The sequence below is a fragment of the Molossus molossus genome, unplaced genomic scaffold, assembly GCF_014108415.1.
Source record: "Molossus molossus isolate mMolMol1 unplaced genomic scaffold, mMolMol1.p scaffold_m16_p_2, whole genome shotgun sequence".
Classification (NCBI taxonomy): domain Eukaryota; kingdom Metazoa; phylum Chordata; class Mammalia; order Chiroptera; family Molossidae; genus Molossus; species Molossus molossus.
In genome coordinates this window covers 110,911,771-110,927,343 of record NW_023425355.1, presented here as the reverse complement: position 1 = coordinate 110,927,343, position 15,573 = coordinate 110,911,771, and the positions used below count along the sequence as shown (strand labels likewise).

General features: G+C 40.8%; 1 protein-coding gene across 2 annotated transcripts in view; it reads left to right on the top strand.

Moving 5' to 3' along the window:
* The first annotated feature begins 1,944 nt into the window (after positions 1–1,944).
* Positions 1,945–15,573, top strand: part of MAOA (monoamine oxidase A) — a 75,807-nt gene continuing 62,178 nt past the window's right edge. For both annotated transcript variants that reach the window (XM_036271180.1, XM_036271179.1), the window contains exon 1: positions 1,945–2,099. In XM_036271180.1, the coding sequence (XP_036127073.1) occupies positions 2,027–2,099 (73 nt within the window). In that variant the 5' untranslated portion in view covers positions 1,945–2,026. The remainder of the gene's footprint in view (positions 2,100–15,573) is intronic.

Genomic DNA, 15,573 nt, shown 5'->3' with positions numbered 1-15,573 from the left:
AACTCATAGAAAACCGATAATTGTTAAGTCTCCCCCAAGTGACAGTTACCACTTCACCCCGCCCCTCTCTAGGGACGGACTGAGACTGCGCAAACCTCATCCAGCCCCTTGTGACGTCACGAACAAGCCAAACCAAGTGGAGCAAGGGGCCTATGACTCCGCCATCCAGGCCTGCTTCCTTGAAGTACCCGCTTCCTTAAACCTACTCTGGGCCCAGTCTCTTTTTAGTTAAAGTATAAGAATAAAATCATCAGATTGAAACCCCCACGGGATCACGCCCATATTCTCGCCGTTCACCCGCAGAATCTCCACGAGCACCGCTAAACCCCCCGCTCTCGCAGTGGTATCACCCGGCTACCGGACTACCCGGAACCCAGGAGTACAAGGCGCGCGCCGCGAGCGGTTGAGGAAGGCGGAGCCAGGCACTAAGGCTTGTCTTCCTGGATCCGGCTTCGGAGAGTGCAGATCAAGAACAGTCGGGCCTTAGAGGCCAGCGCCGGAAGAGGCCGGGCGGAGGAGAGGAGGACTTCACCCTAGCTCAACTATGAGTTTACGCAAGGCCGAGGCCTCCCAGGGCAGCGGTAGCAGGAGTGGGCCAGAGGCAGAACGGGAGCCCGGAGTCGCGGCCGCCTCAGCTCAGATCCCGGCCCTGCCTTCCACATCCGAGTCCAGTATCCAATCTGAGTGGCGAACCGATTCTTACTCGTTTTCCAGCAACCACTCGAACAGTCTCACACCCGATGCGGACGACTCCTGGAGCTCCAGCGTGCCTTCTCAACTCAGCCCCAGTACTGGCCTAAGAACTGAAACAGACTCTGACATGGGCCTCCGGGGCTTTCGCGCCTATGGCCTGACCAACCGGGCCCCCATTTCGGACACAGGCTCCAACAACTCTGAGGGGGTTGCCCCCGACTCCATCCCGGATACTGACAACCTCCGGGTATCAGTAACTAAACCTCCTACACCCAGTAACACACCCCGAGGATTGGCACAAGAATCCATTCAGCCCGTTATGCCCGGCTCCCTCGGGGCATCAGCACCACCAACACCTCCAGCACCCGGTAGTATTTCTGAAATATCAGGACATGGGTACTCTCTTCCGTCATTGGTCAGCTTTCCCCAGGATTCGGTGCAAGTACCTACCCCACCAAACACCCTCCAGGGGTCATTACAAGAGTCCACCCAGCCCTCAGTAATCCGCTCTCCCCAAGTATCTGTGCAAAGATCTGTCTCGTTCTCAGGATACTCCCTGGCGTTGATTCAGGGGTCTGACCCTCCCTTAGTGCTCAGCACTCCAAGGACTTCAGCACAAGCACCGGTCACATTCTTCAGCTCCTCGCTATCGTGCATTCAGGGGTCCCCCCCGCCCTCAGTGCTCAGCACCCCACGGAGTTCGGTACAAGAACAAGTCACGCTTTTGAGCTCCTCCACGCCCTCAGTGTTCAGCACACCACGGAGTTCCATACAAGAACCAGTCACTCTTTTGAGATCCTCACTATCGTGCATTCAGGGGTCCCCCCCGCCCTCAGTGCTCAGCACCCCACGGAGTTCGGTACAAGAACCAGTCACTCTTTTGAGCTCCTCACTAGCGGCCATTCAGGGGTCGCCCCCGCTCTCAGTGCTCAGCACCACACAGAGTTCGGTACAAGAAGCTGTCAAAGTCCATAGCTCTTCAAGAGGGTTAGTATCAGAGTCCGGCCCGCCCTCAGTGTCCCGCCCCCTCCGGCGTTCTGAACAACAACCTTCTATGCCGGTGAACTCCTCCCTAATGTTGGCACGAGTATCCACCCAGCGCTCAGAACCAGGTACCCGTCGAGTGCTAGTGGAAGAAATGGATCGGCCCCGGGACTCCCCCGGGGTATCAGTACAATTATCCGCTCCGCCCTCAGGGCGGGACTCAGCCCAGCTATCCCTGGAAGAATCGGCTCCGCCCCCGGACTCCTGGGGAGAGTGGGTAGAAAAGTCCTCCCCTCCCTTGGCCAGCCTCTCTCCTATACCCACGCCCGGGAAGACTGTCAACCTGAGCATGGCGAGTCGGGAGAAGGCTAGCGCCTCGGGCCATATGTTCGACGTAATCGTGGTAGGAGGCGGCATCTCAGGTCAGTGGGAACCTTGTCTGTAATATGAGGTTCCTGGTCCTTGCTGAGTAGGGGATTTTTAGTAGAGCCTTGGTGTTTGGGGATGGGAGATGGTCTTCTTTCCTGTATTGGAGAGTGCATTAGTGGCGGCCCCAGCCAGGGTAGGAATGGGGGTTGTGCCAGTTTTGTTGGTGATGTGAACTGGGAGAGGAATACTTTATTACTACTATTAAGTACTAGCATTTAATCAGCTCTTGCTGTGCATTTATTGTTTAGCACCTTATGTGGATTTTTTAAATCCTCAGCAGTCCTGACAGGTGGGTAATATAATCGCCTCCATTTTACAAAACCAAGAAACGGGCATTTCTAGTCAAAGCACTTAGCCGCAAAGTAGCTAAATAATATTCTCCTATTTAAGATTCTCACTTCTAATTTCTGAGGTGGCTACTTTGCCTCACTGATTTCAAGTCCTTTGCCCTTAAAAGGTAAAGGACATCAGTATATGGCTTTTTGAAGTATTGATGTAGTAATACTGTTATTCTAGTCCTGCTCTTTTTAAAGTGCCTTTCCTTAGAAAATGTGGTAACTGAAGAGGAAGGAGAAAAAATTGGTAAGGAAAAGGTTCAAATATGTGGTGAAATAGGGAAACTAGAATTTTGGTGGTGAGCACAATGTAGTGTATACAAATATCAAATTATAATGTATACTTGAAACGTATATAATGTTATTAACCTATGTTTTACCTCAATGAGAACAATACAAAAAGAAAAAACCTACTCCCACTGTTTTTAGAACTTGCAGGAAGAAGTAGGGCATTTATTGCCCAAAGGGAATGCCTTTGTGAAGTTAGAGTCAAGGTCAGGTCAGGGTATTCCCTGTTGTGTCCTTTAATAAGAGCTCCCACCCCCTTAAATCCTGTCCTGTGTTGAGCCAGCTGGTGAGCCTGGATTCTTCTGGTCCTGGCTTGGGTTTGTAGCTGATCAATGGAGTGGTGCATGAGGCTTTTCATTATCTTCCTGGAAACCTCATCATGACTGATACATTAAATTGTCACTTATGTTGTCATAATTGGTATAAATGTTTGAAATTTACAAATAGTGTTTCAGCCCTAGCTAGAATCCCATGCTAATCTGTCCACAACCCAGCAGAATATTAATAATGTCTAAAGTATACTTGCAGGATCTGATTTAGAAAGAGGGAAAAAGGCAGGGAGTAAGTAGAGTGGCCCCACAGAAGCCATTTTCATGTATAATCCTTTGAGGAGACTTTGAGCATGCTTACAAATTAATTTTGGGTGAAGATAGCTTTTTACTTGGCCTGTTGAGGATAAACAGTCTTAATCACCAGAGAAGAGATTGGCATAAGCTGTTGCTTTGACAGCTCCAGCCAGTGCCAGCAAAAACATGCATGTATGTTGGAGCATCAGAGGAAAGCAGATCCTGGTGGAGAGTAAGAAAAAGAAGTATTTCCCAGCCCTGGCTGAGTAGCTCAGTTAGTTAGAGTGCCATCCTGATACACCAAGGTTGTGAGTTCGATCCCAGGTCACGGCACATACAAGAAGAAGCAACCAATGAATGCGTCTATGTGTGGAACAACAAATATCTCTCTCTCTTTCTCCTTCCTCTCTAAAATCAATAACTAAAAATTTTTAAAAATAAGTATTTTGCTTGCTTCTATTCATTCACTCACTCACTCACTCACTCACTCACTCACTCACTCATTCAACAAACACTTGTTGAGTGCCTGCAATGGACTGGTATTTCCAAAAACCTAGAAGCAATATGATTGTTGATCACTGGAAAATAAGAGCATGTGTTGTGTTAAGTTGATTAGGAGTTCTGTCTCCTCTGCCATCTCCATCTCCATATCATCCATATTTCACAATTCAAGGTTCTTTCAGGGATATTTTATCTTTTTCTTGTTCTGTGCTCCAGTATTTCTTCAGGAGCGTTTTATCTTTTATTTTTCCTCTGCATAATTACCTGCCCTTTCTCCCTTTACCATCAGCGGGTGATCCTTATGCTTTATGGCCTTACAACTGCATGTCCCTTTTGGTTCTCATTCTAAATAGCCAGCTTCGTACTGAATCTTATATTTGTAATTATGCATTCTTTTCTTTTTTTTTTTTCCTTAGGGAGGGCATCTAAATTCTATAAGCTTCAGGCCCTTCAAAACCTGGATCTGTCCATGGTTGTTATTAATTATTAATTTCCTGATTTCCATTTGGGGGAAGTAAAGGGAATTTCTTGCACAGAAGTTCATACTCCTGTTCCAGAAGCCAGCTTCCAGTCCATCAGTGACAATGGAAAAAGTACTGGGATTCCTATCATATATTCTCTATCATTCAGATTTGAGTGATTTTTAATACCAAAACTGACCAAAAACATTGCCTTGTGGCTGTGGTGTCTTCCCAGGTGGTTCACAAATGCAAGTCTGGCTCTGGATAAACCTTGTACACAGACTGTTTCATAAGCAAATGAGAGAGAGGCATTACTTCCTAAAGATTCTTGAGAACCCAAACACATCTTTGTGTGTGTTTAGCAGTATCCCAGGAATGCTTTAATAGTCCCTATATCAGTTGTAAATGTTTTTGAATGTTTCCTATAACTTTTGTCAGGACTTTTACATTTTAATACGTTACCCACACACTTATAATATATGGCTAGCATTTATCATCTGCAGTATTACTCCTATTATATAACAAAATAGCTCCGAGAAGAACACCATTCTAAATTACATTCCTAAAAATCAACTCCATATAAGCAAAATTATCTTTCATTTTGTATATCACTGACTTGTACAAAGAATAGCAACATCTTAACATATCTCTCTTTTGTTATTAAAATACATAAAACAGTTTAGCTCACAGCCACAAAGTCCCTTTTTCTGTCCACTCAGCAATTAAATAATTTTATATAGTATGTTGAGTGGGAGGAAAGCCCTGCTCATTTGTAAGTAGCATAATGATATCTTTTTTAAAAAATATTTTTATTGATTTTTAAAGAGAGAGAAAGAGAGAGAGAAACATCAATGTGAGAGACATTGATTGGCTGCCACCCACACATATCTCCCCAGGGATCAGGGGATCAAGCCCACAACCCAGGCATGTGCCCAACCAGGAATTGAACTGGCAACCTTTTGGTGCACAGGACAATGTCCAACCAACTGAGCCACACCAGCCAAGGCACATAATGGTATCTATTACATTCCCTGGCCATCATCTATCATCTATCATCTATCATCAAGTCCTTTTTGAAAATCATGTTTTCTGTGACACAATTAGATCCTGAGATTTTTTTTCCAAAAACTGATTGTTCCTTTTCTATTTTATTGTGCCCATATTCTTGTGAATTTCTAGTTTTGAAATGATTTCAAGGTTCAGCTGTTTATCACCATGGGGCTCTTATGTACTCCTCTCTTTCTCATTCTAGAACTTCAGCTTTCCCTTATCTATAGAAAGCTCTTATCTCCAGATTTAACCTTTTACTTCCTCCAAACTCCAGTCTCATAGCTTATATGTTCCTGGATATTTCATGCTTGAATGTCTTGTTAATACTTCATATTTAACATGTCAAAAATCCTCCTTGCCCTCCAACTCAGCTTCTCTTCCTTACTTCCTTCACTCTTTTTTTTTTTTTTTTTTTAATCCTCATCCGAGGACATTTTTCCATTTTTTGTACAGACAGAGTGGGAGGGAGAGAGAGAAAGAGAGAGAAAGGGAAACATCGATGTGAAAGGGACACATCGAGTGGCTGCCACCCGCACGACCAACCAGGGCCGGGGACAAACTGCAACCGAGGTACATGCCCTTAGCGGGAACCGAACCCGGGTCTCTCCGGACCGCAGGCGGACGCTCTAACTGCTGAGCCAAACCGGCCAGGGCCGGGCTCTTTCTTTTCTAGATTCCCAGTGACATTTCTGTCCCCAGGACAGAACCTTGACCCCTTCAGCTCACTAGGTTATGACCATCTTCACAGTGGCTACCTTTTACTTTGGGCTCTCCCCTCAAGTCCATGCTGCAGTGTTCTACCAGGTTTGGTATTTTTAAACACTTCTTTTATCACCTCGCTCTTCTGCAAGACCTTCAATGGTCTATTACTAGCCCTTCAAGCTCTCCTCCACACCTCCAATTATCTGGCCCTAGATTGTTGGAAAAGTAGCATTTTCCACTATCCCCAACACTGACTAGAGCCTTAATCACACTACTCTCTTGTCCTCAGTACTATAACAGGCTTATATTCTCCCTCTATTTCTTCCTTGTCTTTGTTTTTCTTAATATGGAAGTGCTTCTCTCTGACCATGTACATTCTATATATTACTCATTACCTGATTAAGGATCCTTTCATTGATCAGTCTGGCTTCCTCTTGATTTTTCTCTCCTCTTCTAGAGCTTATAATCTATATCTAACAATTCACACTTATTTTCTGTCTGTATTTCCTGATGTTATTTTAAGTATAATGAGTCAGTCACTGACTTTAGATGCTGGTTTTTACTCATGAGTTAATGTAAATGTAACTCATGACAGAAAACCAGTGATATAAGGTTTTAAATCTGCCCTTAACTGATAATTTCTGAATTGGCTTTCTTTAGGGAGAGAGAGAGAAAAAAGCCCACTGCCAGGGGACGATGCATACTTAAGAGTCTTTGGGCCAAAGGGGTTTTTAAATGGCAGTCTATCTAGTCCAATTACCTAGAATTTTAATCATCTTGATAGCATCTCCTTAGTGATTCTCTGTCTGTAGTTTTGAACACATCTAGGAAAAGAGAATGCTGTATCCCTCAAAGTAGCTCATTTATGAGCAGAGGTGGTTCTGGTGCCTGGATTTGGTCAAGCATTTTGGGAGACTCTGCCATATACCAGGAACTGTCTAGATCACAAGGATAGAGGTATATAAAGATGAGTAGCATCCTGCCCCATCCTCTTGCAAAAAGTGATCAAGTGGGAAAACAATTGACATTAATACAGTGAGAGAAATATTAATGTTACAAATATGAACAAAGTGCTGGGACCTGAAAAGGTAAGTAGGACTTTAACAGGTAGAGATAAGGGGATGAGAAAAAGACAAACCAAACAGGAGAGACCAGAAGAGCACAGATGGAGTCATGAGACTGTGATCCCTATATGAGCAGTATTTAATTTAAAGCACATGGCAGAGTTCCAGGGATGGAAATAGTTGCCTACTGTGCCTCTAGGGATGTGATCCCTGTAGCCATTGAGATCATCCTTGTGTGCCACATCTGCCTATGATTTTTGTGCATTGATGAGCTGTGAACAGTTAGTGAGTACACAGTGAAAACACTTTAGTCATAACACTGGATAGTCTTGGCTGATTAAAAAGTATTTTTATATTTTTTAAATGAAATTCCAAGTGTATATTTTTATTTATGAGCTGTGCTCCACTAAATGAATTGAAAGCACAAGACACCCTGAACTCAGTACTGTATACAATCAGCAGGGGTTGAATCATTCTGTCATGAAACAGAAAAGCTATTTTGCAAGAAGATTGACTAATAATGTTTTTTTTAATTTTAATTTAATTTTTTTTATTAATTTATTTTTGTTACAGATGTTTCTCCTTTTTTTCCCCATTGACACCCTCCTCCCCATCCCCACCACCCCATCCCCAGCTTTGTTGTTCGTGTCCATCGGTTATGTGTACATGCATATAAGTTCTGTGGTTTATTTCTTCCCTCCCCCTCCACACCTCTTCTGAGGGTGGTCAGTCTGTACCCCACTTCCACGTCTCTGGGTCTACCCTGTTCCTCAGACTGTTACATTTATTATATTGCACAAAAAGTGAGATCATGTGGTATTTGTCTTTCTCTGCTTGGCTTGTTTCGCTTAGGATAATACTCTCCAGGTCACGTCTCAAAGGATAAGAGATCTTTCTCTCTAACAGTTGCATGGTACTCCATTGTGTACATGTACCACAACTTTTTTTTTTATCCTCATCCAAGGACATTTTTCTATTTTTTGTTCAGAGAGAGTGGGAGGGAGAGAGAGGAAGAGAGAGAAAGAGAGAGAGAAACATCAATGTGAAAGGGACACATCGAGTTGCATGACCCAGCCAGGGCTGGGGACAAACTGCAACAGAGGTACGTGCCCTTAGTGTGAACCGAACCTTGGTCTCTCTGGACAACAGGCCGATGTTCTAACTGCTGAGCCAAACCAGCCAGGGCTGTACCACAGCTTTTTTATCCATTTGTCTACTGATAGACACATGGGCTGTTTCCAGATCTTAGCTATTGTAAATAGTGCTGCTATGAACATAGGGGTACATATATTCTTTCCAATTGGTGTTTCAGGCTTCTTAAGCTCTATTCCTTGAAGTGGGATCACTGGCTCAAATGGCAATTACATTTTTAATTTTTTGAGGTAACACCATAGTCTTTTCCATAGTGACTGCACCAGTCTGCATTCCCACCAGCAGTGTACTAGAGTCCCCTTTTCTCCACAACCTCACTAACACTTGTTGTTTGATGATTTGTTGATGGCCATTCTGACAGGTGTGAGGTGATACCTCATTGTTGTTTTAATTTGCATCTCTCTGATGATTAGTGATGTTGAGCATTTCTTCACATGTCTCTTGGCCATTTGTATGTCCTGTTTGGAGAGGGGTCTATTTAGCTCCTCTGCCCCTTTTTAAATTGGGTTCTTTGTCTTTCTTTTGTTGAGTTGTATGAGCACTCTATATATTTTGGAAATTAACCCCTTATCTGATGTATCATTGCCAATGATGCTATCCCATACAGTGGGTTGCCTTTTCATTTTGGTGGTTGTTTCTTTTGCTGTGCAAAAGCTTTTGAGTTTGATGTAGTCCCATGTGTTCCTTTTATCCTTTGTTTCTGTTGCCTTAAGTGATGTACCAGTGAAAATTCTGCTGTGTATGATGTCCGAAATTTTGTTGCCTACATTTTCTAATAGGATTTTTATGGATTCATGGGTCACATTTAAGTCTTTTGTCCATTTTGAGTTTATTCTTGTGTATGGTGTAAGTTGATGGTCTAGTTTCATTTTTTTGCATGTAGCTGTCCAATTTTCCCAACACCATTAATTTTAAATTTTTTTTTTTTTTTAAATCTCACTCGAGGACATTTTTCCATTTTTTATTCAGATAGAGCTGGAGGGAGAGAGAGGAAGAGAGAGAGAAACATCAATGTGAAAAGGACACATCGAGTGGTTGCCATGCACACGACCCAACCAGGGCCAAGGACAAACTGTAACCGAGATACATGCCCTTAGCGGGAACCGAACCCAGGCCTCTCCGGACCACAGGCCGACGCTCTAACCGCAGAGCCAAACCAGCCAGGGCCCAACACCATTTATTAAAGAGGCTGTCTTTACTCCACTGTATGCTCTTGCCACTGTTGTCAAATATTAATTGAGCATAATGCCTTGGGTCCATTTCTGGGTTCTCTGTTCTGTTCCTCTGGTCTATATGCCTCTTCTTGTGCCAGTACCAGGCTGTTTTGATTGTAATGGCTTTGTAGTATATCCCGATAACCGGTATTGTGATTCTACCTACTTCGTTCTTCTTTTTCAAGATCGCTGTGGCTATTCAGGGTTTTGTTGTTGTTGTTCCATAGGAACTTTTGAAGTATTTGTTCTAGTTTTGTGAAATATGTCATTGGTATTTTGATAGGGATTGCATTGAGTCTATAGATTGCTTTGGGTAATATGGACATTTGAATGATGTTAATTCTTCCAATCCATGAACAAGGTATGTGCTTCCACATTTTTATATCTTCCTCTATTTCTTTTTTCAATGTCCTGTAGTTTTCTGCAAATAGGCCCTTTACTTCTTTGGTTAAATTTATTTCTAGGTATCTTAATTTTTTTTACCACGATGGTAAATGGGATTGTTCTTTTAGTTTCTTTTTCTGTCACTTAATCATTGGCGTATAAGAATGCCATCGATTTCTTGATGTTAATTTTGTATCCTGCTACTTTGCCAAATTCATATATTAAGTCTAGTAGATTTTTGATGGAATCTTTTGGGTTTCTATGTATAATATCATGTCATCTGCAAATAATGACAGTTTCACTTCCTCCCTTTCAATTTAGATTCCTTTTATTTTATTTTTTCATGTCTGATTGCTGTGGCTAAGACTTCCAGTACTATGTTAAATAAGAGTGACGAAAGTGGACAATCCTGTCTTGTTCCTATTCTTAAGGAAAATGCTTTTAGTTTTTGCCCATTGAGTATGATGTTGGATGTAGGTCTTTCATATATGGCCTTTATTATGTCTAGATATGATCCCTCTATTCCCACACTGCTGAGCGTTTTTATCAGAAATGGATGCTGGATTTTGTCAAAGGCCTTTTTAGCATCTATTGATATGATCATGTGGTTTTTATTCTTCGCTTTGTTTACGTGGTGTATCACATTTATTGATTTGCGAATATTGTACCAGCCTTGAATCCCTGAGATGAATTCCACATGGTCATGGTGAATAATTTTTTTGATTTATTGCTCGATCCAATTTGCTAGGATTTTGTTCAGGATTTTGGCATCTATGTTCATCCGGAATCTAGGCCTGTAGTTTTCTTTCTTTGTTGTGTCTTTTTCTGGTTTTGGAATTAGAATTATGCTGGCCTCATAAAACGAGTTTGAAAGTCTTCGTTCTTCTTGAATTTTTTGAAATAGTTTGAGGAGAATGGGTATTAGTTCTTCTCTGAATATTTGGTAAAACTCCCCTGTGAAGCCATCTGATCCTGTGCTTTTGTTTGCTGGGAGAGTTTTGATTACCTCTTCAATTTCCTTGGTTGTTATTGGTCTGTTCAAGTTTTCTGTCTCTTCCCAGTCCAGTTTTGGGAGTCTAGGTGTTTCTAGAAATTTGTCCATTTTGCTTAAATTGTCGAATTTGTTGGAATGTAATTTGTTACAATTTGTTAAGGATCCTTTGTATTTCTGTGGTGTCATTGTTACTTCTTCTCTTTCTTTTCTGATTTTATGTATTTGGGTTCTCTCTCTTTGTTTCTTGGTGAGTCTAGCTAAGGGTCCATCAATCTTGTTTATCTTTTCAAAAAACCAGCTCTTTGTTTCATTGATCCTTTGAATTGTTTCTTTGTTCTCTATGTTGTTTATTTCTGCTCTGATCTTTACTATTTCCTTCCTTCTACTTGCTCTGGGGTTTTCCTTTTATGTGCTTTCTAGTACTTTATGTTGTGAGGTTAGATAATGTATTAGAAAAATTTCTTGTTTCTTGAGGTAGGCCTGCAGTGCTATGAACTTCCCTCTCAGAACTACTTTCGCTGCATCTCACTCATTTTGTGTCATTGTGTGTTCATTTGTATTGGTTTCCAGGAAGTTTTTAATTTTTTCCTTGATCTCCTCGGTAACTCATTCATTGTTCAATAATATGCTATGTAGCCTCCATGTGTTGAAATGTCTTTGCTTGTTCTTGTTGCACTTGATTTCTAGTTTCATGCCATTGTGATCTGAGAAGATGCCTGATATAATTTCAGTCTTCTTGAACTTGTAGAGACTTAGTTTGTGCCCTACCATGTGGTCTGTCTTTGAGAATGCCCCATGTGCACTTGAGAAGAAAGTGAATTTTGTAGTTTGGGGTGTAATTCTCTGTAGATATCTATAAAATCCATTTAGTCTGGTGCTTTGTTTAGAGTCTCTGTTTCCTTGCTAATTTTTTGTCTAGAGGATCTGTCCATTGATGTCAGCGGGGTGTTGAAGTGCCCTACTATGATTTTATTGGTTTAGATTTCTCCTTTAAAGTCCTGTAGAAGATTTTTAATATGTTTTGGTGCTCCTATATTCGGTGCATATATGTTTACCAAGGTTATATCTTCCTGTTGGATCGATCCTTTCAATTTTATGTAGTGGTATTCTTTGTCTCTAGTTATGGCCTTCATTTTGAAATCTATTTTATAAAATGAGTATTGTTATACCAGATTTTTTTTTCCTTTTCGTTTGCTTGAAAGATTTTTTTTCCATCCCTTCCCATTCAACCTATGTGAGTCTTTTGCTGTGAGGTGTGTCTCTTGTTAACAACATATAGATGAATCATGCTTTCTTATCCAATCAGCTACTCTTTGTCTTTTTATCAGAGCATTCAGTCTATTTACATTTAAGGTAATTATTGATATGTACTTATTTCTTGACATTTTTGTTTAGTGTGGTTGTATTTTTCTTCCCAATTCTTCTACTAATTACACCAGTCCTTTTAACATTTCTTGCAGTGCTGATTTGGTGCTAATGTATTCCCTTGGCTTTTTTTTTTTTTTTTTTTTCTGAAAAGCTCTTTATTTGACCTTCTATTTTGAATGATAGCCTTGCTGAGTAGAGTAGTCTTGGATTCAGATCCTTGTTTTTCATGACCTTGATTACCTCATGCCGTATCCTTCTGGCCTGTAGAGTTTCTGTAGAGAAGTCAGCTGAGAGCCTTATGGGGGTTCCTTTGTAGGTAACCTGTTGCTTATCTCTTGCTGCCTTTAGGATTCTCTCTTTGTCTTTAATTTTTGGCATTTTAATTACTGTGTGTTTTGATGTGGGTTTGTTTGGGTTCTTCTTACTTGGGGATCTCTGTGCTTCTTGAACTTGAATATCTTTTTTCTTTAACAAATTAGGGAAGTTTTCTGTCAGTATTTCTTCAAATATATTCTCTAAGCCTTGCTCATTTTCTTCTTCTTCGGGGACTCCTATGATGTGAATATTATTATGTTTCCAGTTGTCCCACAGTTCTCTTAAGCTTTATTCCTGTTTTGTTTTATTTTATTTTTTTGGTACATGTCCCTAGAGGGAACCAAACCTGAGACTCTCTGGTCCTCGGGCCAATGCTCCAACCACTGAGCCAAGCTGGCCAAGGCCATCTTCATGTTTCTTAATTGTTTTTTCCTTTTGGTTTTCTGATTGGTTCATTTTTTCTACCCTGTCTTCTAATTCAGTGATCCAGTCCTCAACTTCCTCTCCTCTGCTATTTAATCCTTCCAATGTGTTCTTTGTTTCTCCTATGTCATTCTTCATTTCTTTTTGGTGGTTTTTAATTTCCAATTCGTTGATTTTCAATGTTTCTATGTCTTTTCTCATGGTGTTTATGTCCTTACTCATGCTCTTGTCCTTCCTCAAGATCATTGCTCTGCATTCTAGCTCTGTTAACTTGCTTAACTGCAGTTCATTTCTCTCATCGTTGGTATAGGTCTCTTGTTCTTTCATTTGGGATTTGTTTCTTTGCTTCACCAGTTTGGCTAAATTTTCCCTGTGGGTGTTGGTGTCCTGCTGTTCATGGCTCCCTTTACTGTGTTTGAATGAGCGTGGGAGGAGCCATGTTAAACACCACTGTCAAGTCTTACTTTCCTGGGTAGAGTTGCAAGCCCAGGAAAGGTTCAGTTATCCTCTAGCTTTTTGCCTGGAACCTATTCGTGGTGTTTAGTTTAAGAGCCTTTGGTTTTCAGTGGAATGAAAGACTTCCTCAGGTGTTCAGAGTAAGCGTTTTTCCAGAGGATGGGGCAGATGCTGGTTGATAATGGGCCTCAATTTGCATTTCAACGGCCCACCTGTGTGTCATTGTATCTCTGAGGGAGGGTCTGCCACCTCTCCATAGAGTCCTGGAAAGGAGTAAGATGGCCACCGTCCTGCATGGGTGCAACTCAGCAAAATCTCTGAGCGCCCTCCAAATCCCGAGTGTTCCCACACAGTTTCAGTCCAGTCTTCCTTTCCTCTGCTAGAGCCCAAGGTGAGTGGCTGTGGCTATTTTAACACTCTGTCCCAGCTCTCTGTGCTGTGGAGCTGCTTGGGAGTTTAACCCCGAGGGTGCTGCTCACAGCTAAGACCGCTGCTGTCTGTAAGCTCCCCTCTTGTGCCTCCACAATCCTAACAGGATTGCATCAGTGTCCCTGGTTATATGGTCCTCGCAAGCTGCTTTTCTGTTGCTTTTCCCCGACGATTTGTCTTTATTTTAGTTGTAATTTCAGTTTGGTCCCGGGAGATGGTCTGTGCAGCTGCCATTTACTCCGCCGCCATTTTGGAATCAACTAATAATGTTTTGAATTTTGATAATTAAGTCCACAACATACCACAATTTACTTTTTTGGTGAAATATTTCACCATGAAGAATCATTTGTGCTAAGAGCATTTTAATTCAGAATTTGACAGCACATACCTGTGGTTTTGTAGTGATTAAGAAAAGCTTACGTTAAAAAATGCACTTCATTCTTTTGCCTTAGTTATTTAGATACTCTGAGGTTGAATGCAGGCTGAGTATTAACTTTCTGCCTTTTAGGGTACTTCTTTGCCCCTACTTTGTAGTTTTTTGTTTTTTGTTTTTTTTCTCAAAAATAAACTAAGATACTTTTACTTTATAAACCTTTTGATGTTAAACAAAGAATATAAGAATTACATTTATTTGGGTTCTGATTTTTTATATATTCATGGTTGAATGAGCTTTTGGGTTTATCTGACATTTAATGGGCATTTTTAGCATTTTCCCAATACTAATTAATTTGAATCATTTCATAATCCTCAGCTAATATGAAAAATATATTTAACAATAGTAAAATTATATAAGTATAGTATAACTATAATATAATTGGATCACAGAGACAAATTATTTAGAAAAAGAAATATGGAAGCCTGCTATTGGCAAATATTGGGTCATGCAATCTTTGTGCAGGTGTGACATAAACATATTTTACATATGACATATCTTGCCAGTGTTTGGATTCAGGTGTATCCAGAAAGACTGTAGTTATGTTTTATATCACACACAGGAATTTGCAAATGTGTAGACATCTATTCAACACTTGTTTGAAAACTATACTTTCATATATATGAAATGGATAGATTTCATAATGACAGTTACTTTTCATCTTACCTTTGAGTTATTAGAACTGCACAAAATGAATCAAAAGAAGTTCAGTTGCATTTTTAAATGTAGTGAGGTTTTAGACAGGTTGATCATTAGGACTGTTTTATCATTTTAGTTTGAAAAATATTTTATAGTTTTATCAGTAATTTGTATTTTCCTTGGATAATGTATTCCTCAGTATGTTGTTGTCTAACATTATGAATCAGGACAGCTTAAAATTTTTGAACCATGATTTTGCCACTTTGTAAAATTAGACATTGATTAAGTTCTATGTGATATATCTTCCAGTCTTTTTAAGTAATTGCAGCTTTCTAACAGTCTGTCTCTTCAGCTTTCTCTTTCAGACTGTTCCTCAACATTTTTTTCTTCCATGTTGTATTCTGAAAGTGGTTTGCAATATGTATCATATTGATGTCCTACACTAACTTAAGTCAGTACCTGGGTCTTTCTTATAGGAGCTCATTCACACTTTCCCCATGGCTCCTCTGAACCTTAGTTAAAATACCTTTTCTAGTTGTTACTAGGCCAGAGTAATTAAAACCCCACTTTGTAGCAACATTTAATCAACTGATTAGGTAAGAGTGTCAATAAGAACATGAAAACCAGATAATAAGCTTTGAGAGTTCACTTACATATTAACCATGTTCACGGGTCACTGAATTGCAACCTATA